The following is a 27,206-nucleotide window of genomic DNA, read 5'->3' on the forward strand; positions in this document are numbered from 1 at the left end:
TATCAGGAGATTGTCAATATGTGAGAACACATTACAGTAAGCTGGAACTGTTAATATTTACAGAATTAATACATTGTCAGAATGAAACATAGTTAAGCACTTTTAATAAATTTATCATACGCAAAATACCTAATCTTGACTGTTATGACCAAGTGCTGTCAAAACTGAAATCTAACAGATTTTAAGGTATTCATCTACGGAGTGGAAGGAGTTGCCTCTCAAAAAGTCTTTCAAACTCTGTTTAAACTGTGCTTTATCTGAAACCAAGTTTTTGATGGTTGCCTGGTAATTTACTGAAAATGTGTGTTCCTAAATACTGGACTCCTTTTTGGATCAAAGCAGTCATTTTAGGTCTTTATGTAGATTGTTCTCATTTCTTGTATTGATACTATGTACAAAGATATTGGTTGAAAACAGAGACATTGAGGAAGAAATATACTGAGAAGCAGTGGTTAGAATACCAAGTTTCTTGAACAGGTTTCTACATGATGTTCTTGAATTTACACCACAAATGAGTCTTATTACACACTTTTGCATGCTAAAAACTTTTGCTCAGTTTGACGAGTTACCCCAAAATATGATTCTATATGACATAACAGAAAGAAAGTAAGCAAATTATGCAAGCTTTTTATATTTATATCTCCTACATCTGACATCATTCTCTCTGCAAATAAAGACTTGTTTAGGTGCTGCAGTAATTATGTGGTAAGCCCTTCCCAACTGCATTTATTATTGAGTTGTAATTCCAGAAATTTAACACTGTCAACCTCTTCAATCCTGATGTCTTCATATGTTATACACATGCTGGAGGGGAATCTCTTACAGGTTCTGAACTGCATGTAATGGGTCTTTTGTAAGTTAAACGGCAGTGAATTGGCTTTAAACCATTTATTAATGTTATGAAAATTTGATTAACAGCCATTTCTAAATCTGTAATTGACTTGCAATGTTTTTATCATTTGGAAATAATAAAAAAAAACTTAGCTTGTAACAGACGAGAGGTCATTAATGTATACAAGAAACAGCAACAGACCCAAGATGGAACCTTGAGGAACACCACATGTAATTAATTCTCAATCAGATGAAGACTGATTGCTTACTCCACAGGTATTTCAGAATGGTAACCTTTGTTTCCTGTTAGTTAGGTAAGACTCGAACCATTTTGCAGCATTGCTCGTGGCACCATAATATTCTAATTTACTTAATACAATGCTGTGATTCACACAGTCAAAGGCTTTTGACAAGCCACAGAAATTGCCAGTAGCCTTTAATTTGTTATCTAATGAATTAAGTATATTCTCACTGTATGTGTAAATAGCCTTCTTTATACTGGAACCCTTAAGAAACACAAAGTGTGACTTGGACAATATAATATTTGCAGTAAGGTGCTTAAAAACACACTTGAGCACAAATTTTTCAAATATTTTTGAAAAGGCCAGCAATAGTGAAATTGGTTGATAGTCTGATGGTATCTCTTTATCCCCTTCTTGTAAAGAGGCTTAACTCAGCATATTTTAGCCAGCCTGGAAATGCCCCCTGATAAGGGATAGATAAGAGTATACAAATAACTTTAAGACAGAACTCAACTTACATGAGCACTCTTTGATTAACTTCATTGATATGTTATCATAGCCACTAGAATACTTGGATTTTTAAGGACTTTACGATGGATGCTACTTTATGTACGTGTCATTTCCATTCTAGCAGAAGTTTAGCCCAGGGGGATTGAGAGTGCATGATTTGGTGAAGAGACAATTCCCATCTGCATAGTTAAGAGAAACTAGTGCTTTATTAATTACATTCAGTGTTGGAGAACAGACATTCAGTAATTTACAAGAGGTTCATTAAGTCAATACAAGTAAACAAATTCCAATAAACATAATCTGAAAATGGTTTGTTTATCAGATAACCACTCTATTTGGCTTTTGAGTGAGTATGGGTATCAAGTAACCACTGACTGAGAAGGTGGAAAACATCTTACGGATTTCTCACCAAAATAGGCCTTGGAATTGCGTTGATTTGTCAGTATGTTAAATTTTTACACTGTCACTTGCCACACACTGACAAGTTACAGGAGTCATTAATTGGAGTGCTCACCAGCCCAAAGAACAAGGGTAACTCGTCTATAGCATAGGCTGATTGCATGTGTGTAGTGTCTGAAGCAGCTAAAAAGGGCATCACAGATGCTGCACTACTGGCACACTCTGAGTCTACTGCCCCTTTGACATTAGTAGCTGATGACAGCCATATGGCGATTGGTGCAGCATTGCAAGAACAGTGTAGTGATACATGGCAATCACTCACATTTTTGTCATGCAAACTGCCAGTCCGGGTATTCCAGCCAAAGATACTGGAATTTGCAGTTATGTGTAACGGACTTGTGCTTGATTGTGTGTGTGAATGGTGAGTGTGTCTCTTTTACTCATGAAGGCTGTGGCTCAAAGCTTTATGTAAGTGTCTTTTTTAACTGTGCCTGTCTACAACTTGACATGTGTTCTTTACGGTAAGTAGCAATGTGTCTTTTCCTACATTGTTGATATTCCTACCTGGAGTTTCCATTGTTTGATATTATTGTAAACAATCAGTTTGGTTTTCAACAGGGGAAAAACACCACAGATGGCAGTGAACAGTTTCACTGAGAAAATAAGTATATCGTTAAACAAGAGCAATAAGGTGGAAGGAATTTTCTGCAGTTTCACACAGACATTTGATTCTGTAAACCATACATTCTTTCCAGAATGAAATTTTCACTCTGCAGCAGAGTGTGCGCTGATATGAAACTTTCTGGCAGATTAAATCTGTGTGCCAGACTGAGACTCTAACTCGGGACCTTTGACTTTCGCAGGCAATCTGAGCTACCCAAGCAGACTCACTACTCGTCCTCACAGCTTTACTTCTGCCAGTACCTCGTCTCCTACCTTCCAAACTTCACAGAAGCTCTCCTGTGAAACTTGCAAAACTAGCACCCCTGGAAGAAAGGATATTGCGGAGACATGGTTTTGCCACAGCCTGGAAGATGTTTCCAGAATGAAATTTTCACTCTGCAGGCAAAGGTCCCGAGTTCGAGTCTCAGTCTGACACACAGTTGTAACCTGCCACGTAGTTTCATGCATTCCTTATTTACTAACTTGAATAGTATTACATTGGGGGCAATGCCCTACAACGGCTTAAATCCTACTTATCAAACTGAAAGCAAAGAGTTAGCTTCTCTTTAAATGGGGGAAATTATTATTCTGAATGGAAGAAAAATCTTAGATTGTTCCACTAGGCTGCATACTATGCCCAGTCCTCTTTATCTTCCATGATAATGAGTTACCATTAAATATCAGCTCCCCATCAGTTCTGTTTGGAGATGATGCTTCTGTCTTAGTTGAAAATCAGGATTCAGAAAAGATTAGCAATCCAGTGATCTGTATGATTAGTAAATTAGAAACTTGGTTTCAGCTCAATGGAATGAATCTAAACATATTTCAGACTCACATAATGCAATTCAAAACCAAACAACCAAAATGTGAGCATATTTAGATTCTTCACATCAACCAAGGCATAGAAGAAGTTGACTCAGTCAAATTCCTAAGTTTAAATCTGGATAAAAATCTGAGCTGGCAGGCAAACATTGAGTAGCTAGCAAATAAACTGAGCACCTTTGTGTTTGCAAAGCAAATATTAACAACTGCAACTCACATACACACAAGGAAAAGTAGTATATACAAGCTACTTTGAAGCCATTATTAGGTATGGTATTGTTTTTTGGGTTAACTCAACAAATATAGTGTGGATACTAAAAATACAGCAAAAATCATTCGAAATATGTTCACTGTAATCATGAAACCATTTTGTTCATTCACATGATACAAAGAATAAACAAAATTTTACACTTCCCATCCATAACCTCAAACTGTATGCCCAGGGACCTCAATATATGAGAATGAAAATTTATAATAAATTAAGAGGAAACAAGTTAATGCTGATGAATTTAGTTCCACTTTCAGTATCAACAAAAAGTGGACAGAAATGTGGAACACTATTGCCTATGAGGAACATCAGACTCCCGAAAGATCTGACACAAGCCAGTACGGAACTAACACGACGTGCCTGGAAAACAATTAATCGGATCTGCACAAGCCACGGCATCTGTGCTGAAAACCTCCACCGATGGGGAAGGGCTTCATCTTCTCAGTGTGACTATGGAAATGAACACCAGACGATCCATCACATTGTAATAAGCTGTAGCAGGAGAGCCTACCATGGGAACTTGAAAGATTTCCTTGAAGTGACAGAGGCAGCCCTTGAATGGATTGACAAATTAGATATTAATTTATAGACTCATTTTTTAAATTATAAATTATGAAATTAATATATTTTTGCAAAATTTTGTAAAACTATATAATCCACAATTGCTAGTCACTGTTCATATGTAATACCATACGCTAAATAAATAAATAAATAATAGTTTCAATTAAAAGAAATCTATATGAGGCACTGACACCGAAATGTTATTATTCAGTGGATGAATTCATGCACGACAAACTGGAAATTTGAGCTGGATACACAAGACATATCATTGTAGTGCTGTTAGTCTATTATAAATTTTTGACTGTCTCTTCTGTGTAAATCAAATGGACTGCAAATGTACATCACGAGATGAATAAACCACAATCCCACAACTCCTGCCAACTAATCCACTCTCTTATCCAACATGAACACGCCCATTTGTTTAATTTTTTTTTTCTTTGCCACTAAAATTATTAGAAGTGCAGCTGTAGCCCCGGTGCTTTTCCATTGCGACCTCTTCCTTCATGCACAGAACTACAAGTGAAAAATCTTTTGGAGCGCGATATCTCTGATCTCGCAGTCTCTCTCACCCTGCTGCATATAAACATTTCAGGAATCTGTTATAGTAAGACTCTCACACACTTACAGAGAGTAATCACAAGTAAATATCAGCAAAAATCCATCCCAAGTGTATCTGAGAGTGCCAAACTGTCCAAGAGCAAAACACTCTCACCCGTATCTCAATCTTTACCAATGACTACTACACTATGCTTTGTCCAAAATTCTACTGGCAAGCTTCTCCCTTCATTCCTTTCTCTCAGTTTTACTTCTCATTTTTTTCGTGGATTCCAGTCCCCCGCCACAATTAAATGCTCGTCTCCCTCATCACAATTAAATGCTTGCCTCCCTCAACTACCTGAATAATTTATTTTTTTTCATCATACTTTCTTCCAATCACTCCATCATCTGTTGGGCTAGTTGGGATACAAACTTTTATTACTGTGATGTATGTTGGCTTCATGCCTGTCTTCTCTAAGATGATGTGTTCACTACGCTGTTAATTGTAGATTAGCTGTAGCGCTGTTTTCGTATCTATTATTAGACCAGCTCACTCACTACATCTACTTGATTTTGCATTTATAATTCTACATCTTACTTCAACCACCTGATTTTTCTATTTAAATTACCCAACCCACCTACAAAAAGGAATTCAACATACCATGCTCCAACCTGCATAATGCCAGTTTTGCTTTTGCTGATGACAACCTCCCAAACAGCTCACTGAGTGGATACGAAATGGGGACTGTTTAACCTCCAGAATATTTTATCCTAGAGGATGCCATGATCATTAAGGTTTTTAGTAGAGATCTATGCTCTAGGGAAATATTGCACCTGTGGTTTCTTTGTTTTTGGCTTTTCACAGTACGAACATAGCATGGCCAATCAGTACTTGTTATTAGGTCAGATGGGTCAATCATTCAGACTGATAAGCCTGCAACTACAATAAAGGCTGCTGCCCTTCTTCGAGAACCATGTGTTAATCTGGTCCCTCCATAGCACAGCAATAAAAAAAATAAAAAAACTATGCATATAAATAAGAAAATGAAAAATGCAACGGTGAAAAAGTACAATAATAAAATACAGAAAGCAGGTACCTCTGTACCATAATACGTTAGCTGCCATTATTCATGAATGAAATATGCCATAAACACACAGGAAAGCAGAATAATCATACACTAGACCAACTTGAAAAGAGGCAACATGGAGGCAGCACATGCCTCAAAATGTAATGTAAATATTTCAGAAAGAATCAAACACAGCAATATTTAAATTACACTAAAATTCACATGAGGTAAAGTGAATGTTAACAGAGAGAACTGAATAGACTGCTCCAAGCCAAGCTATGTGGCACGACATGTAAAAAGAGGCGTATCACCACAACATTGTCATAAAACAGCACAAGCCAATACTTATCACTCAAAAAAATTGTTTTGGCTGTTGTCCTCCTTGAAAATAAAAAAAATAAAGTGTTGCTGCAGAGAAGGCACAACAACATATAACAATGTGATACATGTCACTAGTTGCTTTTTTCTATGTTACTGTCATCTGTTATCACCATTAGTATGGCCGGTAATGTACACACAAAGACACAAGGCTAGTAATCCACCTTTGAAAGACGTCACAAGTATAGTGCATGTTCGACCAATCTTGAGTATTTAGGGCCCGTACCAAGATGGACTAATGCAAGATTAATACACGTAGCAAAATACTGAAAGACAGTCTGCAACATTTATAATGATTTTGTTTAATGAATGTGGCAACATTACAGACATGCTCAAAACACAATAAGAATGGTTTTCTGTGTTGGAGAGAAACTTACAGACAACATTGTGAGAGCCTGTGTTGGGGATCATTAAACATATTACTTTCACCAAATTACATTGTGTATAATGACACGTAGAATAAAAATAGATATGCTGTCTGACAAAAAAAGTTATGAACCCATAAGACATGTCGAATGTCAACGTAACTTCATGCACGTACACACTGATGTGGGTACATAAACAATAAGAACAGAATTCTCTGTGACAGGTAGAATGGTCACCAGAGTAACTTATCTGGTATCAATAGTTCCGATGCTACAGCATACGTTGGTACTACAAGAGCGGAAGATTTTTGCCAACCACAGTGCCCTCCAGCCGACGCTATGTAGCTCTACAAGTGCTGCTCTACTTTCTCCCCAGTTCATGAAGAGCAGACAGCTGAGAACTATCACTTTAGCTTAGCTTGCTATTGAGACTTTCTTATCTGGACTTTGGCTGCACACCTACATGCTCATCTGTACAAAGTTACGTATACATTTATAAATATTCATGCACCAGTAAAAACATGTTTTACTTTCCTTGTCGCTTCCTTTCGTTTGGCCTCTTTGTCATATTTCAGGAGCAGACCCATGCGCTGCCTTCCAGGCGGGATACAAAAACTTACATGTATGTGTGTTTAATGTCAGTACCAGGCCCGATAGGTCGTACAAGGAGCCTGAACGGCGCCAAGACGTCGCGTGATCACTGCGAAGGACACAGATGTGTCACACACTTGTGTGAGACAGCATTATCAGTGCCTGACACAGTTTGAAAGAGACCTCATTGAGGGTCTCCATTTGACCAACTGGTTGAGACACACAATACCCAGATTTGTGCGACATACATATGTAACAGTGGCACAATATTCAACTGCATATAAAGGAGAGGGCAGGCACACTCATCATTAAGATTTTGGTAAAAAAAACAGACACTTGCTGTTCATGTTGAATGTTAATGGACTTGCAGGCAATAATAATAGTAAATATCAGGCTTTTTGCAGATGATGCAGTTACCTATAATGAAGAACTACCTCAAAGAAGCTGCATAAATATTCAGTCAGTCAGATCCTGATAATATTTCAAAGTTGCGCAGATATTGGCAATTTGCTTTTAATGTTCAGAAGTGTAAAATTTGCACCTCAGAAAACGAAAAAATATAGTATCCTTTGATTATAATAACAATGAGCCACTGCTAGAATCACCCTTCTCGTACAAATACCTGGGTGTAACACTTTATAGGGATATGAAATGGAATGATCATATAGGTTCAGTTGTGGGTAAAGCATGTGGTAGACTTCAGTTTATTGGCAGAACACTGGGGAAGTGCAATCACTCTACAAAAGAGATTGCTTACAAATCACTCGCATGATCGGTTCTAGAATATTGCTTGAGTGTGTGCCAGACAGGATTAACAGGGGATATTGGATGTATATAGAGAGGGGCAGCACAAGTGGCACAGGTTTGTTTAATCCATGGGAGAGTGTCACTGAAGGAACTGAACTGGCACTCTCTTGAAGACAGATGTAAACTATGCTGAAAAAGTCCATTAACCAAGTTTCAAGAACCGGCTTTAAATGCCTATTCTAGGGATATACTACATCCCCTACATATCACACACATAGGGATTGTGAGGATAAGATTAGAATGATCACAGCACACACAGAGGCATTTAGGCAATAATTTTTCCTGCATTCCATACATGAACAGAACAGCAAGAAACCCTAATAACAATGTGACGTACCCTCTGCCATGCACCACATGGTGGTTTTAAGAGTACAGATCTATGAGGTGGTATCCAAAATTTTTGGGACTGGTGCTGCCATCTGTTGGAAACCTTACCTTTGGGCTAATGGTCACCATCACCCTCGAAGTAGTTTCCATCTGCACATACACACCAATCCCAGCATTTCTGCCATTGGTCAAACGTTTTCTGGAAGTCCTATTCTTTGAGGGTGTTTATCACTGCCAGTGATGCTTTTTAAATCCTCTCGAGTGTCAAACCGATGGCCTTTCAACTTGAGTTTCAGCGTTTGGAACAGCGCGAAGTCGCAAGGTGCCAAATCTGGCGAGTACGGTGAGTGGGGTAAAACCGCCATGTTGTTTTTTGTCAAAAAGGTCCTGGTGACCAAGGACATGTGACAGGGCACATTGTCTTGACGCAGCAGCCAGTTCCCGTGACGCCCAAAGTTCAGGCCGTCGTTGCTGCACATTTTCACGGAGCCGTCGCAAAACTTCACAGTAGTACGCAAAATTCACTGTTTGGTTGGGTGGATGAATTCTTTGTGCACAATTCCCTTGGTATCAAAGAAAACGATGATCATGCTGTTCACTTTGCTCTTCACCTGTCTCGCTTTTTTTGGTCTTGGAGAGCCCAGGCTCTTCCACTGGTACGATTGTTGCTTTTTCTCTGGGCCATAACTGTAAATCCAGCTCTTGTTGCTGGTGATAACCCATGACAAGACGGTTGGATCATCAGATACATGCGCTGTTCTGTTCGCGGATCCATCATAAAAACGCCACACAGCAAACACAGTGTATTACGGAAATCACTGTGGACACGCAGCATGTCCTCCCAGCTGAATGCCACTCCGCACACTGACTCATCAGATATGCAGTTCTCGCCACCTAGTGGTGCCAAGATCTACTACTACTACTGCTTTCCAGATGGCAGCACCAATTCCAAAAATTTTGGATTCAACCTTGTAGATGTATCTACACCTACATCTACATCTACATCTACATCCATACTCCGCAAGCCACCTGACGGTGTGTGGCGGAGGGTACCTTCAGTACCTCTATCGGTTCTCCCTTCTATTCCAGTCTCGTATTGTTCGTGGAAAGAAGGATTGTCGGTATGCCTCTGTGTGGGCTCTAATGTAGATGTAGATGCAGATGTAGAATGAAATTAAATGCTTGAAAAATGATTATGGTACGCAATGTATCCTCTGGTATACCCCATATGGTGATTTGAGGGCTTCAGATGTACAAAACATTTTGTGCTGTGCTCTGCAGCCTGTATAGATTTGAGGAACATCATCTCATCTCAAGGAACACATCTCAGCTGTGTTAAAAACTTTATTGTTTGACTAGTTCAAGAATTAGCTCATCATGTAAAATGACAGAGGTCAAAATAAAGATGAGATATTAATCATCCGCAAAACTGTGTCTTTAAGACTTATCAAGAAATCCATTAAAAATATTAGTATGAAATGTACAACACAAGTTATCTGTCCAGTATAGAATTTCATGTATAACTTATACAGCAGGATTCATATATGTCATTGAACGAAAACACTTGATTTATAAGTAGATGTTTGCATGTGTGTATTGTACAATGTTTTCGGTTCATGAGGTAATATGAAACTTAAACCAAACTGAAAATAATAGTTTTAACCTAACTTAGAAGTGTTCATACAAATAAGACATACTTCCTGATAGATTCAGGAACACAGAATAGAGAAATTAAATACAGCACTTAATAATGGCTACAACAGCACTTTATTTTGGTCACTAAGATTGGCCCTCAATTGACACAAAATACTAGCAGCCCCAACTATTCCGCTGTTTACCTTCTAACATCAGGCAACTGAGGATTTGAGAAATATTGAATGGATCAGCACTGATTAAAATCCTAGCAGTTAAATGCCAATGAATCGCAATAAAGTGCCAGAGTTTGGAGCATCCCTGAAAAGCAGTGAAGCTCACATAATACAAAGTACAGAAAGCTGGTCGAAACCTGAAATTGATAGCAAAGAATATTTGAGGAAAATTTAAGTGTCTATCGGAAGAATACACTAATGGGAAAATGAGATGGTGTATTTGTCGCAGTAGACAAAAAACTCAAATCCACTGAGACAGAAACTGAAAATGAATGGGAGATTGATTGGACAAGACCAAGAATCTGGAGTGGGCATGAAATGGTAACTCGATCCTTTTTGCCATGTCGCCCTAGACATCAGGTAGTGATGGCACCACCACACACAGCTTATTTGTTGTGCAGACTGCAGAGAGCTCAGCCCCTCTAGTGCAGACAACATGGAACTTCACAATCCCAAAACTCCATGGCCAGATCAGCAGAGGGTGTCAACAACAGTCCAGCCAGGTCACTCGGTGGCGTACATGGCCACAGTAGAGGTGGTTGGCAAACCACACTTCTTCGTGCAGCTGCCATGTCACATGCCAAAAATAGACCTGGACTTATCCGTCCGTGAGGCAGAAATTTAGGCCTGCACACGAACTCTGGAGAGCAATTCCATCGAAGCCAGCAATCTGAAGTTCTCAATTACTCCATTCCAAGGACTGGGCTATCGACTTCAGCATGCTGTCTTCTCAGCTGGGACTCTTGCATGATCAACAATATGCTTGTTGACATTTGGTACAATTATACTGTTCTTCTAGCCAACAAGATAGCGTCATACTGGAAGTTTCTGTCTTGTTGGACTTACATATTTCATTAATATTGGCTCTTGACACTCTTTCAGCGAAGTAAAGTATAAGAGTTGTTAAATATTTATTCTTCTTAACTGAAGCTTGGATTTGGGCTTCAGTTTTAAACCTGAAGTGTGATACCTATTTTAACCAAAAGTTATTAGGACCTCAAGATTCTGCTCATTAAAAAGCATGTGACAACAGAAACTTAATTCACTATTTTCAGCATAAAGCTCATAACAATTTAAGATTGTGTTCACTGAAGCATGTGTAACTCTTTCAAGTATCATGGAATTTATTTATTTATTTTATAGTTCTGTAAGCGTAAGTGGTTACGTGATTTACAAGTGCCCACTTATTTTGTTTAACTTAATGACTAGCATCAATTTTGTTTCACTTATTGATGAACCCTACTTTATTTCGTTTCACTGTGGTGAAAATTTTTGTGGATATTGTGTTCAATAAACTTTTCTTTGTTCCCTACACCTGAGCTATTTACTTGGCCCACCAGTGGCAGACACATCAAACACCTGACTCACCTCCTGATGTAACAGAGGAGTTCCCCGATCATACTGTGATCATCGACGGAGATTTTAATCATCAAACAATTAGTTATGAAAACTATGGTTTTGTTAGTGGCTGGCATGACAGGACATCCTGTGAAACATTATTAAATGCTTTCTCTGAAAACTAGCTAGAACAGATAGTTTGGAACCCCACTCAAGATAGAAATAAGTTAGACGTAATGGCAACAAACAGATCTGACCACTTTGAGGATGTCTAAATCAAAACTGGTATCAGTGAGCAAGACGCGGTTGTGGCAACAATTATTACCAAAGTACCAAGAGCAACTAAAACAAGTATGAAGATAAATACATTCAGTAAACTAGATAAAAAAGCAGTAGTTTCATGTCTCAATGAAGAACTTGAAACTTTCAGCACAGGCCAGGAGCATGTAGAGGAACTACGGCATGTTTAAAAGAATAGTTGACTATTCACTGGATAGAATGTATCCAGTAGGACAGTTCTTAATGAGAGGGACCTTCCGTGATATACAGTCACTGTAAAGAAACGTCTAACAAAAACAAAGACTACTGCTTAATAGGTGTGAACAAAGTATAGGGCTATAGATAGAGAGTTGCTGAATGAAATGCATTTCGCTGACAAGAGAGCAATGCATGATGCCTTCAATGAGTACCGCAGCAGGATATTGTCAAATAATCATTTACAAAACTCAAATAAATCCTGGCCATATGTAAAGGCACTGAAGTTAGTGTCCAGTCACTTGCGAATGAGTCAGGAAGTGAAATTGAGGGTAGCAACGCAAAAGCTGAACTGCTTAACTCAATTTTCAAGTGAGCCTTCACAAATGAAAACCCAAGAGAATTGGCTCAATTTAATCTCTTATCACTGAAAAGATGAGTGAAATAGATGTTACTGCCAGATGCATTGAGGATTAGTTGAAATAATTAAAAATGAACAAAGCACTAGGGTGCGATGTAATCCCTATCATATTCTATAATTAATTTGCAACAGAGTTAGCCCCTCTTCTACCTGTAATCTATCATATATCCCTCGAACTAAAAACCACACCCTGCAGTTGAAGAAAACCACAGGACACATCTGTAGTAACACTGTTCACGTTACGTCGCACTTCACTTAGCGTAGACCGGGACTGTGTCCTAGGCATGCCCGATGTTGACTGACTGCGCACGGCCTGTCCTGCCGGAGTTGTTGTTGTTGTTGTTCTTGTTGTTACGCCGGCAGAGGTCGCGTCCGAATTCTCGCGTGCCCTCTGGTGGACGGGACTCTACTGGCGGCGACTACCGTTCGTGACGCGCCGTGCCAATGTGCGCCTCCCGCGATCTTTCTGGTGGCTACTACACTCCTCCTCCTTCGGGGGGTGAAGCCACTGTGATCCACTGCGTCGGAAGGTGGAGCGTCGGGCAGGAGCGATGACCTCCACATCCATTGGATGGCCGGAGTCGAGGGGATCTGCCAACCCTCGAGCCGGAACCTTCGAATACGGCTGGAAGTGACCCACACGAAGAGGCCCCCGTCGTCCCACAACCGGAGCCCGGGACAGCACAGGCGACAAGCTGTCGAAGTCTGGATCCTGTTCCACCTCAGGAGGGGCAAGACCTAGTGGCGGGGACGAAGGGGAAGGGACGACCACAGGGGAACTAGCCCCCTGCGAAACCGGGCCGGCCAGGGGGGCCGGCTCTCGCTGGGGCATCTCGAATGACGGCGATGCCGGTGCTGGAGCCACTGGAGGCTGCCAAGGCTGAGAACCATCGCAGTGTGGCAGAGTCACAGCGGGGAGAGGAGGTAACGTCCCCTGTGAAACCAATACAGGTGCCGGCCATGGGGAAGCCGGTGTCCGAGAGGTCGGAGGGTGGGTGCCCGAACGTGGACGGAGCTGATTTTGGTGACGACGTACCACCCGGTCCCCCGCCTGCAAGGTATAGAGCCGGCGGCCATGGCGGTGCAGGACCACCGCCGGTATCCAACGTGGATTGCGACCAAACCCACGGGCCCAGACTGACATACCCAGTGGAAAGCCAGGTACTCCGTTTTGTGAAGACTGGCGAGGACCAGGCTGGAGGAGGTGCAGCAGAGTCCTAGGTTGACGCCCATGGAGGAGCTCTGCGGGGCTGCGGTCTCCCATTGGTGTGGTCCGGTATGCCGTCAAGAAAAACGTCAATGCTTCCTCTGCAGGAAATTCGTGCACATACTTTTTCATCTGTGTCTTAAAGGTGCACACCATGCGCTCAGCTTCCCCATTCGATTGTGGATGGAAGGGGGGAGAGCAAAAGTGCCGAATACCGAAACGCCTACAAAAATCCCGGAAGGTCTGCGGTCCATTGTCCGAGACCAGGGTGATTGGCAGACCTTCCACAGAAAAGATTTTTGCTAGTGCCTGGATTGCAACTTCTGAAGTGGTTGAGGAGCAGCGAACCACATATGGGAATCGGGAATAAGCATCAATGACAATTAGCCAAAAGCCATTGAGAAACGGGCCCGCAAAATCGATGTGAACACGTTCCCATGCCTGGGTTGCCGGCGGCCATGAAGAGAACGCTGCCCTGGGAGATGCTTGTTGGCTCGCACACTGATAACAGGCGGCCACCAAGTGCTCAATTTCTCTGTCAATACCGGGCCAGTACACATGTCTGCGAGCCAAGGTTTTAGTACGGGAAACACCCCAGTGCCCCGCATGTAATAACTTGAGGACCTCCCTTCGTAAACTTGCAGGAACAACCACGCGAGGAGCTGTATCATCGGTAGCCAGAAGGAGAACTCCTTCCAAGACCGAGAGACGGTCTCGTAGAAGAAAATAATTACGAAGAGGGTCCGAGGCCCGGCCCGGAGGGCGGGACGACCACCCCTGCTGAATGAGGCGAACTACTTGCCGGAGAACCGGGTCAGCCGCCGTTTCCCTGGCGACTCGAGAACTAGTGATCGGGAAGCCATCAACCGCTTGGCGGGACCCACATCCAAATGAAAACACATAATCTCCTCTCGATCAAATGTAGGGTCCGGGCCCACCGGAAGACGGGAAAGAGCGTCGGCGTTGGCATGCTGGCCTGTAGGGCGAAAACGAATGTCATAATGGTACTTAGAGAGGAACAAGGCCCAGCGCTGGAGTCTGTGGGCTGCCCTATCCGGAATCTGAGAGGCGGGGCCAAATAACGATATTAAAGGCTTATGGTCAGTGATTAACTGAAACTTCGTGCCATACAAGAAAGGGTGAAACTTGGTAACAGCGTAGACAATGGCCAAAGCCTCTTTTTCCACCTGGGAGTAATGGGCCTGCGCGGGACTAAGCGTTTTCGACGCAAACGCCAGTGGTTGCTCGGAACCATCTGCGTTGCGATGGGCCAGGACCGCCCCCACCCCATACTGCGAAGCATCCGTAGCCAGGACCAACGGCTTATGGGGATCAAAAGTAGCCAAACAAGGGGCTGACGTGAGGAGGCCCTTCAACGAGGTGAACGCTCGCTCGCATGCAGGCGACCAATCAAAAGGAACACCCTTGTGCAGAAGGCAGTACAGGGGGTGGGCTATAGTGGAAGCCCTGGGAATGAACCGGTGGTAATAGGCTATCTTGCCTAAAAAAGCTTGTAACTCCTTCAGCGATGTGGGCCGAGGAAGGTTGACGATACCTTGGACCAAACTTCCTAGTGGCTGGATGCCATGCCGAGAGATGGTGTAGCCCACATACTCAATGGACGGTTGGAAGAAGGTTGACTTCTGCAGGTTGCAACGCAAGCCCACAGACCTGAATTTGAGAAAGAGGGTGCGAAGGTTGTGCAAGTGGTCCGTCGTGCTGCGGCCCGTGACAATTATGTCATCCAGGTAATTAATACAATGAGGGATCGTCGACGTGACATGCTCAAGATAACGCTGGAATATCGCCGGGGCACTGGATATTCCAAAAGCCAACCGCTGGTATTGGTAAAGGCCAAACGGGGTGTTGACGACTGCCAGCCGTTTGGAGTCCTCATCAAGTGGTATCTGATGATAAGCCTCTGACAGATCGATTTTCGAAAAATAGTGGCCTCCCGCCACGGCGGAGAACAATTCATCAGCACGAGGCAAAGGATAGGTGTCCACCACCAATTGGGAATTAATGGTGGCCTTAAAATCGCCACAAAGACGTAATTTTCCAGAGGGCTTCTTGACAATAACGAGGGGCGAAGCCCACTCACTGGAAGAAATGGGAAGAACGACCCCTAGGGCTGTCAGCCGGTCTAGCTCTTCCTTTACCTGAGGGCGGAGAGCCAAGGGGATCTGCCTCGCGCGTAGAAAACGCGGGCGAGCCGACGCCTTCAACGTTAAGTGAGCTTCAAAATCTGAAACACGCCCCAGGCCCTCCTCAAAAATGTCTGGAAAGTCTGAGATCAAAGATTCTAATGAGTGATAGGGAACGTCTTCGGAGACCAACTGTATGGTGTCAGCGATAGAAAAACCGAAAGCTTGAAAGGCATCCAGGCCAAAAAGGTTAGCGGAGCTCGCATCACTGACAACAATAAAAGTAATAGGCCGAGTGACTGATTTGTAAGTCACGTCGGTAGTGAATTGACCCAGTAGGGGAATGAACTGTTTACCATAACCGCGTAGACGCCGGTAAACTGGCGCCAACGGGGGCGATCCAAGGTCGGAATACGTTTGTGCATTCAACAACGAAACTGCCGCGCCCGTATCTACTTGCAGTTGTAACCGGCGCGACCGAACTGACACCTCGATAAAGAGTTTGCGTGCCGATGCATCGGGAGCCTGGCCCGATGAAACTTCCTGAATGTCAACGTCCATGTCCTCTGTACTTGCTTCCTTCGATTCCTTTGAGGCTGAGCGGCAAACTTTAGCAATGTGACCGTTTTTACGACATTTGCGACAAACGGCCCAACGCTGGGGGCACTTTGACCGATCGTGATGTATATAGCACGACGCACAGGACGGCAACAGGGACCGGCGGCCGGAATTCTGTTTACGCGCCGCGCGGGAGCGGCCGTAACGGCCGGATTGTACCGCTCGCACGTCGTCCACCCCGGACACAGTGGACGCGGCCGCGCCGCCCTGAACCTCCGTGACGTCGCACCACGCTTCCAGCTGTTGACCTGCTGCGTGAGAGACTTCATACGATTGAGCAATGGACAGGACTTCTTCGAGGGAAGGGTCTTCTAACTGCAGGGCCCGTTGCCGGACCTCCCTATCAGGGGCCGAACGAACAATGACGTCGCGTACCATAACATGGGCATACGACTCCCGCGACTGCTCCGTGACAAAATGACACTTGCGACTAAGACCGTGCAGGGTTGCGGCCCACGCCCGGTAAGACTGATGGGGCTGTTTCTTGCATTGATAGAACTCGACCCTAGCCGCCACAACATGCGTGCGGCGGCGATAATATGAAGACAGCAATGAACACAATGCGTCAAAAGACAAGGACGAGGGTTCCTGCAACGGCGCCAGCTGCCGCAAAACTTGATACAGCGAGGGAGATATCCAAGACAAGAAGAGAGCACGACATACCTCCGCATCGGCAACATGAAACGCCTGGAAATGCTGCCGAAGGCGATGTTCATATGCGTCCCAATCCTCCGCCGTCTCGTCATACGGGGGAAAGGGAGGAGGGAACGGCGCCGGAGCAGACGGCGGTGAGAGCAACGCCGGAAGCACTTGTTTCATGGTGGCCATGAGCTCCGTCTGCTGCGCAACCAAAACCCGCACCAAATCCTCCATGCCGTGGAGAAACTGCGAAACCGGAACAACGACGCAACACGCGAAAGAACGACCCTACTCGTCGCCAATTGTGTAGTAACACTGTTCACGTTACGTCGCACTTCACTTAGCGTAGACCGGGACTGTGTCCTAGGCATGCCCGATGTTGACTGACTGCGCACGGCCTGTCCTGCCGGAGTTGTTGTTGTTGTTGTTCTTGTTGTTACGCCGGCAGAGGTCGCGTCCGAATTCTCGCGTGCCCTCTGGTGGACGGGACTATACTGGCGGCGACTACCGTTCGTGACGCGCCGTGCCAATGTGCGCCTCCCGCGATCTTTCTGGTGGCTACTACAACATCTATTTACAAGAAGCATAGAAGAAGTGACCCACAAAACTACAGTCCCCAATATCCTTGACATTGATTTGCTGTAGTATCCTAGAACATCTTATGAGCTCATAAACAATGAGGTATCCTGAAAACAATGTACTCCTCCATGCCCACCAGCACGGACTGCTAAAACTTCAATCACGTGAAACCCAACTCACACTTTTCTCAGATCACATACTGAAAACATTGGATCACAGCAGTCAGGTAGATGCAGTTTTGTTGATTTCGAAAAAGCATTTGACTCAATAACACATCTACACTTATGGACGAAAGTATGAATATATGGGGTAGCACAAATTTGTGACTAGATCAAGGATTTTTTTTGGTAGGAAGAACGCAGCACATTATCTTTGTTGGAGAGTCATCATCAGATGCGAAGTGTTCAGAAGCGTAAAACTGGGTGTAACACTTTGTAGGGATATGAAATGGAATGATCACATAGGCTCAGTTGTGGGTAAAGCAGATGGTAGACTTTGGTTTATTGGTAGAATACTGGGATAATGCAATCAGCCTACAAAGGAGATCACTTACAAATCACTCATGCAACTGGTTCTAGAATATTACTCAACTGTGTGGGGCCCCTACCAGAGAGGACCGATGGAGGATACTGAACCTATACAGATAAGGACAACACGAATGGCCACAGGTTTGTTTGACCCATGGAAATGTGTCATAGAGTTGCTGAAGAAACTGAACTGGAAGACTCTTTAAGACTATCCTCAGAAGCTTACTTACAAAGTTTCAAGAACCAGCTTTATATGATGATTCTAGGAATATACTACAACTCGATAGTTATTGCTCTCATAGGGATCGTAAGGATAAGATCAGATTAGTTACAGCACACAAAGAGCCACTTAAACATTCATTCTTCACATGATAGGTACATGAATGCTATAAGATGAAACCATAGTAACTGATACAATGGGACATACTCTCTGCAGTGCACTTCACAGTGGTTTGCACAGTATAGAAGTAGGTGCAGATTCTGTGGACTCCTCGTCAATATCCACTCTGTTCATTCTACTGGCAATACGACTTGTTTGTTCACGGCTTGTTTGGTCTGTGTGGTGGTGCCATGGCTCCACTGTTCTGAACACAGCTGAACAGTGTAGCTAGAAGGCAGCACACTATTCAGCGTGCTGGGCAAGTTCATATTTGCATAATAGTGCGTGTTCCGTAGTCTGCAAGTCGCAAAAATCAATATATGTTGTACACCTGGTTCTTTTCGTTCAGTAATCTTCTACTGTTCAGCACATGTCATGTGGACAATGCTCCATTTTATGATGCTGCCAATTTACCCACAAGAAAATATAACAGGCTGTGTTCTGGCATCACTGTGGCAAATATTTTGGGTCCACTCCCATTCCTAATATATGTGAACGACCTTCCACTTAACATTCAAAAAGCAAAATAGGTACTTTTTGCAAATGATACTAGTGTGACAATAAATTCCATTTGAGAGAAAGCAACAGAAGAGTTAGTAAATGATATTTTCCAAATAATAGGTAAGTGGTTCTTTGAAAATAGACTCTCCCTAACTTTTGAAACAACACACTACATTCATATTAGGACATTATACATAATGCTACGAGATCAAGATGCTGCTGTGTTCAATTATATTTTTTATTACTATAGGCCTATTTCAGTGTGATTGCCATCTTCATGTTATGTGTAGAAAATGTATAACCCACTATCCCCCCAGTTTTCTGCCATGCCCACTTCTTCCCTTCTCACAAGCACAAAATCGCACAAAATGAGTTCAAACATTTGCTCATTGACAATGTACCGCATCCTTCCAGTAGCTCCTCGGCATCAGCTCTTCACCTCGCCCCCAAGAAGGACAGTTCCTTATACCCTTGGGGTGATTAACACAAATTAAATGTCTTCAGCATCCCTGAACACTATTCACGCCACTCCTCCCCACACCTACGATGGACGTCATCTCGGGAGCTAATATCTTCAGTAAGAGAAATTGCGCTAAAGCCTGCACACAAATCCCAGTCGCCCTGGATGATACTGAGAAAACAGCCATAACCACACTTTTCAGAGTGTTTGAGAGTGCATTCATGGTATTTGGTCTCCACAATGCCACACAAACTTGGCAGCAATTTTTGGACAGCAACTTCTGGGGTGCACCGGGTTGTTTTGCCTGTTTAGATGATATACTAAATTACTCCACCGCCAATACATATACAAAATTTTTTCCTACCCACAAAAAATCTGGAGTGATCCTCAACACTGCAAAATGCATTTCTGGGTCAAGTGAGGTCGAATTCCTCAGAAACTTAGGCTCTACTGCCGGGGTCCCCCCCACCCCCCTTCCCCCTGTCCACTCTCTGAGATAGCACTGGCAGTAATGGACTTTCCACAACCTACTACCTATTAAGATCTCTGGCATGTTCAACTTTTTCCACTGACATCTTCACAATGTCGCTGCCACCCAAAAGTACCATCCTGTAGCACTCCGGAGCAATAAAAACAATGGCAACCAAACTGGTCTCTTGGACCCAGGCCAGCATCAAGAGCTTTGAAAAAACAAAACAGGATCTCATCAATTCAGCCCTTTTGGCCCAATCCCACCCTAGTGTCCCCATCGCAATAGTGACGGACACACGCCAGACGGCTATTGGGGCCACACTACAGCAACGCCTGTACTTCTTGCAACCACTTGCCCTCTTTTTGTCTGCTGCATAGTGCCACTGGGGCACTTATCACTGCAAGCTGCTCGTAGTCCATGAAGCCATCCACTATTTCTGACCTTTAGTTGAGGGGCATGTCTTTTCAATCCTTACAGTAAGTAAAACATGGACCAGATCTCACTCTGACAGTTTAGGCTACAGGAGTACATCAAACATTCACTACCGATATCCAGCATGTTGCTGGCATCAATAACATTGTGGCAGACTGTCTTAGCTGCTGCCGCACTGTCGCCCAATGCTTAGACTACAACATCCTCGCCACTGCTCAAGAGGGTGACTCAGACCTGACCACAACCTTCAGAATGCTGACTGTGGCCTCAACCTCCAGCTAAGATCCATATCCATCTCTTATCGAAAAATCTGGTGTGCCATTCTTGAGGATCCTTAACAACCTAATGATTCCAAAAATCACTCCCATACCTTCCTCACTCCCACCTTCCAAAAACCAACATTTCACCATGTCCACAGCCTTGTACATCCAGGCATCTATGCTTCTGTCACCCTTCGGAAACAATGTTTTGTCTGGCTGGGCATTCACTGCAACTGCAGCAACTAGGCCCAGTCCTGTACACCTCACCAGCGTGCCAAGGTCGGACGGGGAGTTCACTCCCCCATGGCCACTTTCCCCCAGAGAACACCGATTCATGCACATACACCTCAACAATGTTGGCCCACTACCCTCCTCCAATGGCTGTTGCCTACTGACAATTATGGACAATTTACATGCCGGCCAGAGGCCACCCCCATCCCTGACATTTCAGCTGAAACTCTTGCTGCAGCCCCATTCGGACCTGGATGTCCCACTTTGGATGCCCCTGTAACACCCTACAGATTGTGGGCGCCAATTCACCTTTGCCCTCTTCCAATCTCTGACAGCCACCTGCAGCTCCAATTTCCACCTTATCACCAGCTACTGCCCTGTAGGTAACAGCATGATGGAGTGGTTCCACCCTTACATGTTACTCTTTCAAATGGTCTGCTGTCCTATCCCTGGTATTTCTAGGCCTACAAATCACACACAAAACAACCTGGGAACTTCTGCCACCGACTTGGTATACAGACAGCCACACCCCATTCCTGGTGAATTTTTGGAGGCAACCACACTTCCTCCCAACAGCATCAGCCCAGGTTTCATGCAACACCTCCAAACGTTCATGGCCCCACTGTGACCAACATCTTTACAATGTCACGATGAACACCATACCTTCATCCATCATGACATCACAGTATGCACATGTATCTTGCTTTGCAGTGGTGACTGGTAGGCATCCAATCACCCACAATATTTGGGCCCGCACTTGGTTTTGCAGTGTGGGGTCATGACATTCTCCAATTGTCTGCACAGGGCCACAACAACTGTCTTTAGAGACAGGCTCAAGCCAGCCTATGTACTAGAGCCACCTCCAGCCAACTAGAGCAGCACTGTTGACGTGGAGTTTCCCCTCACCTGCCACCAGCCCCAGTCGCAGCACCACCAACACTGCCTCCAATTTGATGCATGCCAATACCAGCCCCTATGCTATTCTGAATGTGCCATCTGTCAACACCACCCCCGACACCAAGTCTGACATACCACCAGCTGACGCTGCCCCTGACACCGCCTCTGATCCACCACTGTCTGACTACACCATTGAAACACCCCCCAGTGCCTGGGACCCTAATGTTGCCACTGCACTGCCCTTTTCACAGCCTCCAGCCAATGCAGACACTGCCAACCCCCCCCCCCCCCCAACAGGATCCCTCCACTCCTGACACAGTGCTACCAATACCACTCCTAGCATGTGCTAGTACTGGCGCTATTTCACTCACTTCCAGTGCCATGCACAAGAGCTGCCCACGCCCCTCCACTCACCAGAAACTACAGCACTCCCACAAGCACAACAGAGACAGCCCAAGCAGGCCACCCAGCAAGCACTGTCTGTCAGCTCTGAACACCCCTCTGCACAGTTGGCACTGGTGTTGTCTTAAACTGCCACACTTTCCGGGGGTCACGTGTGTTGAGTCATCGCACAAACAGTCACTGCCCCCACTTTGCTGCGGCAACACCTCCCAATTGTGCACTTGGCACCTCCCATGCAACGCCACATGGCTCATGTCATCAGCTGCCATATCTTGCCAGAGTTCAAACTAACAGCAGGCTCCTGCGCTGCCTTCCTGAGCTGCATTTTCTCGAGGGACTGTCCTTGACTACGACTGTACGAAGTCTAATGCCAGATGCCCAGTTCGTCCCACAAGTATCAGCAGCTGGATTACTGTTTGCGGTGTAGTGTAGGGAATTTAGTGTACTTTAGTGCGGTGAAGTTCAATTACTGTCAGAAGTACCAGGCAGGTTTATTGCCATTTTATCTCTGGCTGTTTTTGGCAACCCTTACTGCCAAGCATGCCACAAAAATGAGTTTTCTCTCAACTGTACTGGCTCCCTTGACCATCAGATGAGTGTCTCGCTATCAAACTTACGGCTTTCCTGCCACAAATACAAAAGTCTTGCATACGGACACCACTCCTTCGAAACCCTGTGTTAATGTCCCCCTTCTTGGCACCTGTCTTCTCATGCTGCCAGACAACGTTGAACAGTATTCTGTAAACTGTATATTTGTTCACCTCGTTCAAAGACTCCACCATGAGCGAGGAGTCTCCCTTGATTAAGAGGTCATAACCCATTAAATTTTTGTTGTAGTAATTGGTTTTTAGAAATAAATATCTCAAACCAGCTCATGTACCCCTCTCAGTATACCTTGTTATTCATTGCTTGAACTTACTGATTAGCATGCCTCTATAAACATGTGTGCCCTTAGAAGCACAGAAGGGAACCATTAAACCATTCCTTCAAAAGTAACGATTGCACAAAAGCAAGTAGTAAGAATAACAGATCTTGTTTACCCAAGGGTGTCATGTAGCACCTCTTCAAGGAGTTAGACACTTTAACTGCACCATCACAATACGTACTTTCGCTAATGAAATTTGTCATAAATAATCAATAACAATTTGGGAAGAACAGTAATCTATATACCTACAACACCACTGACCTTTATTACCCATTGTTGAAACTGTCAGTAGCTCAAGGAGGAGTTCAAGATGCAGAAATAAAAAATTTTGGTCATTTGCCTAATAAGACAAAATGTCTGACACAAGTTTTAAATTAATTTAAAATCATTTTTCCTGGACATTTCCTTCTACTCCATTGATGAATTTCTACTTAAAAAGTGGTAGAAAGTACAAAAAAAAAGTTTTTAAGTGCAGCTGCATGAGCAGCAATAAAATGATAATGTATTGATTAATGTTAACACTAATCACATATCAAATCCTGTAAACTGACTCATTCCATATCATTTCAATAAAAGAATTGTTCTAATAATGGATAATTAGATTACCAGTCACCCTACAACTTCTTACAGACTTTCATGATTGCTTATTCCTAAGAAAACAAATTTTAGAGTTGAGCAGCATATTTCTCCACAAAAAACTTTCAGGCTGATAGGCCATGGGAAATGTTTAAAACTCTCCCCTGATGTTTTGTCTCTGGATGCGGAAGACATCCTCCGAGGTAAAGCGGCAAACTGTTTGCCACTTTACCTTGGAGGACATCTACCGCAGCCGGAGACGAAACATCTGGGGAGAGTTTTATATATCGACAATGGCCTATCAGCCCAAAAGTTTTAAGTGAACACAGTACCAGCTGTGAAAGCCTACACTGTGCTATCAGCATATTATCAGTACCAGTTCTCTTCGGAATAACTAGTAGCTTACCAGAAATAACTCCATATCCTGAAAAGTTTTCCAAAATCCTGCTTTTGTCTGGGCTTCTTGCTTCTGATTTTACAACATCCATGCTGCAAGTGTGACAAAGAATTAGACCAGTTCCTTCTAACACAATAAAAATATAATGATATAGACAGACAGACAACAAAAGCAACAAAATTTAGAGATATTGACTTCTTTCAAATGTCACATAGTACCATCTACAATATCAAAGTCAGATGAAAGCTACTTGCACCTGTCATTGTTACATTTGGGGGTCGGGGGAGGGGGGGAGTGGGGGCGAGAGAGAGAGAGAGAGAGAGAGAGAGAGAGAGAGAGAGAGAGAGAGAGAAGAAGATGAAACTATTCTTCATTTATATTAATTTGACACCACATCATTGCTGTAACATGGAGGGGAACACAATGAGGTCAGGTTACAATAAAAAGTGCTTTCTATAAAAATAATGAAAATTTCTGGACGTAAAAATACATAAAATAATAGCAGAAGATGTGTGGTGCATGGACACATGTAACAGAAAACTGTATTTACGAGGGTGGTTTAGAAAGTTCTCGGAATCACCATGAGAGGTCAGCACTAGCGCAATGAGTTGTTCACGTGACATTCACTGGACTGTTTCCTGTAAACACGTGACATGTCAGTGCTCTTGGAAGAGAGCTGTGGCAGTGACATGGCTCTGTTGTTACTCCTGCATAGTGACTTGCGAAGATGGAAAAAATTGAGATTCAAGAAGTGATTAAATACTTCGTAAAGAAAGGTATGAAAGCAAACGACATTCATGCCAGTTTCCAGAATACACTGGGGACCTCTGCTCCTTCATGTTCAATTGTTGCCAAGTGGACAAATGAATTTAAATTTGGTCGGGAGAGCTTAAATGATGATCCGTGCAGTGGTCGCCCAAGATGTGTCATTATCCCAGAAATCATTGCAAAAGTGCACAAAATAGTCATGGAGGATCGCCAATTGAAAGTGCATGAAATTGTTCATGCTTGCCAGATGTCATCTGAAAGGGTATATAACATTTTAACTGAAGAATTAGAAATGAAAAAATTATCTGCAAGATGGGTGTCACAGCTCTTGACGCTGGATCAAAAACGCACGAGAATGGACATATCTGAACAATGTTGGCCTGTTTTAGGAGACACAAACAAGATTTTTTGTGCTAGCTTGTGACCACAGATGAAACTTGGATGCACTACTATACCCCAGAGACAAAACAAGAGTCAAAGCAGTGGAAACGTGCTGATTCTCCGCCACAAAAGAAAGCAAAGCCAATTCCTTTGGCAGGAAAGGTGATGGCATCAGTGTTCTGGGATGTGAAGAGGATTCTGTTTGTAGATTATCTCCCCACTGGGCAAACAATTACTGTTGTATACTATGCTAACTTCCTGGACAAATTGCGAAAAAAGACGAGGTTTAGCAAGGAAGAAAGTCATCTTCCAGCAAAACAATGCGGGCCCGCACACATGTGCAGTCCACATGGCAAAATTACATGAAATAATGAATGAATTGTTGCCACACCTGCCTTTTTCACCTGATATGTTCTGTCAGACTTCCATCTCTTCCCAAAACTGAAAATTTTTCTTTGTGGACACAGATTCACTTCAAATGAAGAATTGATAGCTGGGAGTTGACAACTACTTTTCAGGCCTGGAGGAAATTCATTTTCGAGATAGGCTCAAGGCACTGGAACATCATTGGACCAAGTGCATTAACCTACAAGGAGACTACATTGATAAAAAAAGTTTCAGTGATGTAAGTACTTTTTTTCTATTCCATTCCGAGAACTTTTCAAACAACCCTCGTACTACCTTTTGATCTTTGGTTCTATTCCAGCACAGAGTACATTCACAAAAAGAACCACATAGACACCCACATGCACACTATCACGGCCACGGTGTGCGTGTACTTTATTCTAGAAGAAGAGTGAAAGCTCGAAAGCTAGTGAATACTGTTTTCTGCTACGTCTGTTGTGTGACACAAGTGAGTTTGCTATAGGTGAGTGGTTGCCCTTTGCCGTTTCCATGTGGTTGTTGTTGTGGTCTTCAGTCCTGAGACTGGTTTGATGCAGCTCTCCATGCTACTCTATCCTGTGCAAGCTTCTTCATCTCCCAGTACCTACTGCAACCTACATCCTTCTGAATCTGCTTAGTGTATTGATCTCTTGGTCTCCCTCTACGATTTTTACCCTCCACGCTGCCCTCCAATGCTAAATTTGTGATCCCTCGATGCCTCAGAACATGTCCTACCAACCGATCCCTTCTTCTAGTCAAGTTGTGCCACAAACTTCTCTTCTCCCCAATTCTATTCAATACCTCCTCATTAGTTACGTGATCTACCCACCTTATCTTCAGCATTCTTCTGTAGCACCACATTTCGAAAGCTTCTATTCTCTTCTTGTCCAAACTATTTACCGTCCATGTCTCACTTCCATACATGGCTACACTCCATACAAATACTTTCAGAAATGACTTCCTGACACCTAAATCTATATTCGATGTTAACAAATTTCTCTTCTTGAGAAACGCTTTCCTTGCCATTGCCAGTCTACATTTTATATCCTCTCTACTTCGACCATCATCGGTTATTTTACTCCCTAAATAGCAAAACTCCTTTACTACTTTAAGTGTCTCATTTCCTAATCTAATTCCCTCAGCATCACCCGACTTAATTTGACTACATTCCATTATCCTCGTTTTGCTTTTGTTGATGTTCATCTTATATCCTCCTTTCAAGACACTGTCCATTCCGTTCAACTGCTCTTCCAAGTCCTTTGCTGTCTCTGACAGAATTACAATGTCATCGGCGAACCTCAAAGTTTTTACTTCTTCTCCATGAATTTTAATACCTACTCTGAATTTTTCTTTTGTTTCCTTTACTGCTTGCTCAATATACAGATTGAATAACATCGGGGAGAGGCTACAACCCTGTCTCACTCCTTTCCCAACCACTGCTTCCCTTTCATGCCCCTCGACTCTTATAACTGCCATCTGGTTTCTGTACAAATTGTAAATAGCCTTTCGCTCCCTGTATTTTGCCCCTGCCACCTTCAGAATTTGAAAGAGAGTATTC

General features: G+C 43.4%; 1 protein-coding gene across 1 annotated transcript in view; it reads right to left on the minus strand.

Moving 5' to 3' along the window:
* LOC126161351 (uncharacterized) overlaps positions 1-27,206 on the minus strand; it is a 185,838-nt gene that overhangs the window by 89,653 nt on the left and 68,979 nt on the right. Inside the window, exon 2 of the mRNA XM_049917119.1 lies at positions 24,125-24,207. Coding sequence (XP_049773076.1) covers positions 24,125-24,207 — 83 coding nt within the window. The remainder of the gene's footprint in view (positions 1-24,124; positions 24,208-27,206) is intronic.

Source organism: Schistocerca cancellata, chromosome 2, assembly GCF_023864275.1.
Source record: "Schistocerca cancellata isolate TAMUIC-IGC-003103 chromosome 2, iqSchCanc2.1, whole genome shotgun sequence".
Taxonomy (NCBI): Eukaryota; Metazoa; Arthropoda; class Insecta; order Orthoptera; family Acrididae; genus Schistocerca; species Schistocerca cancellata.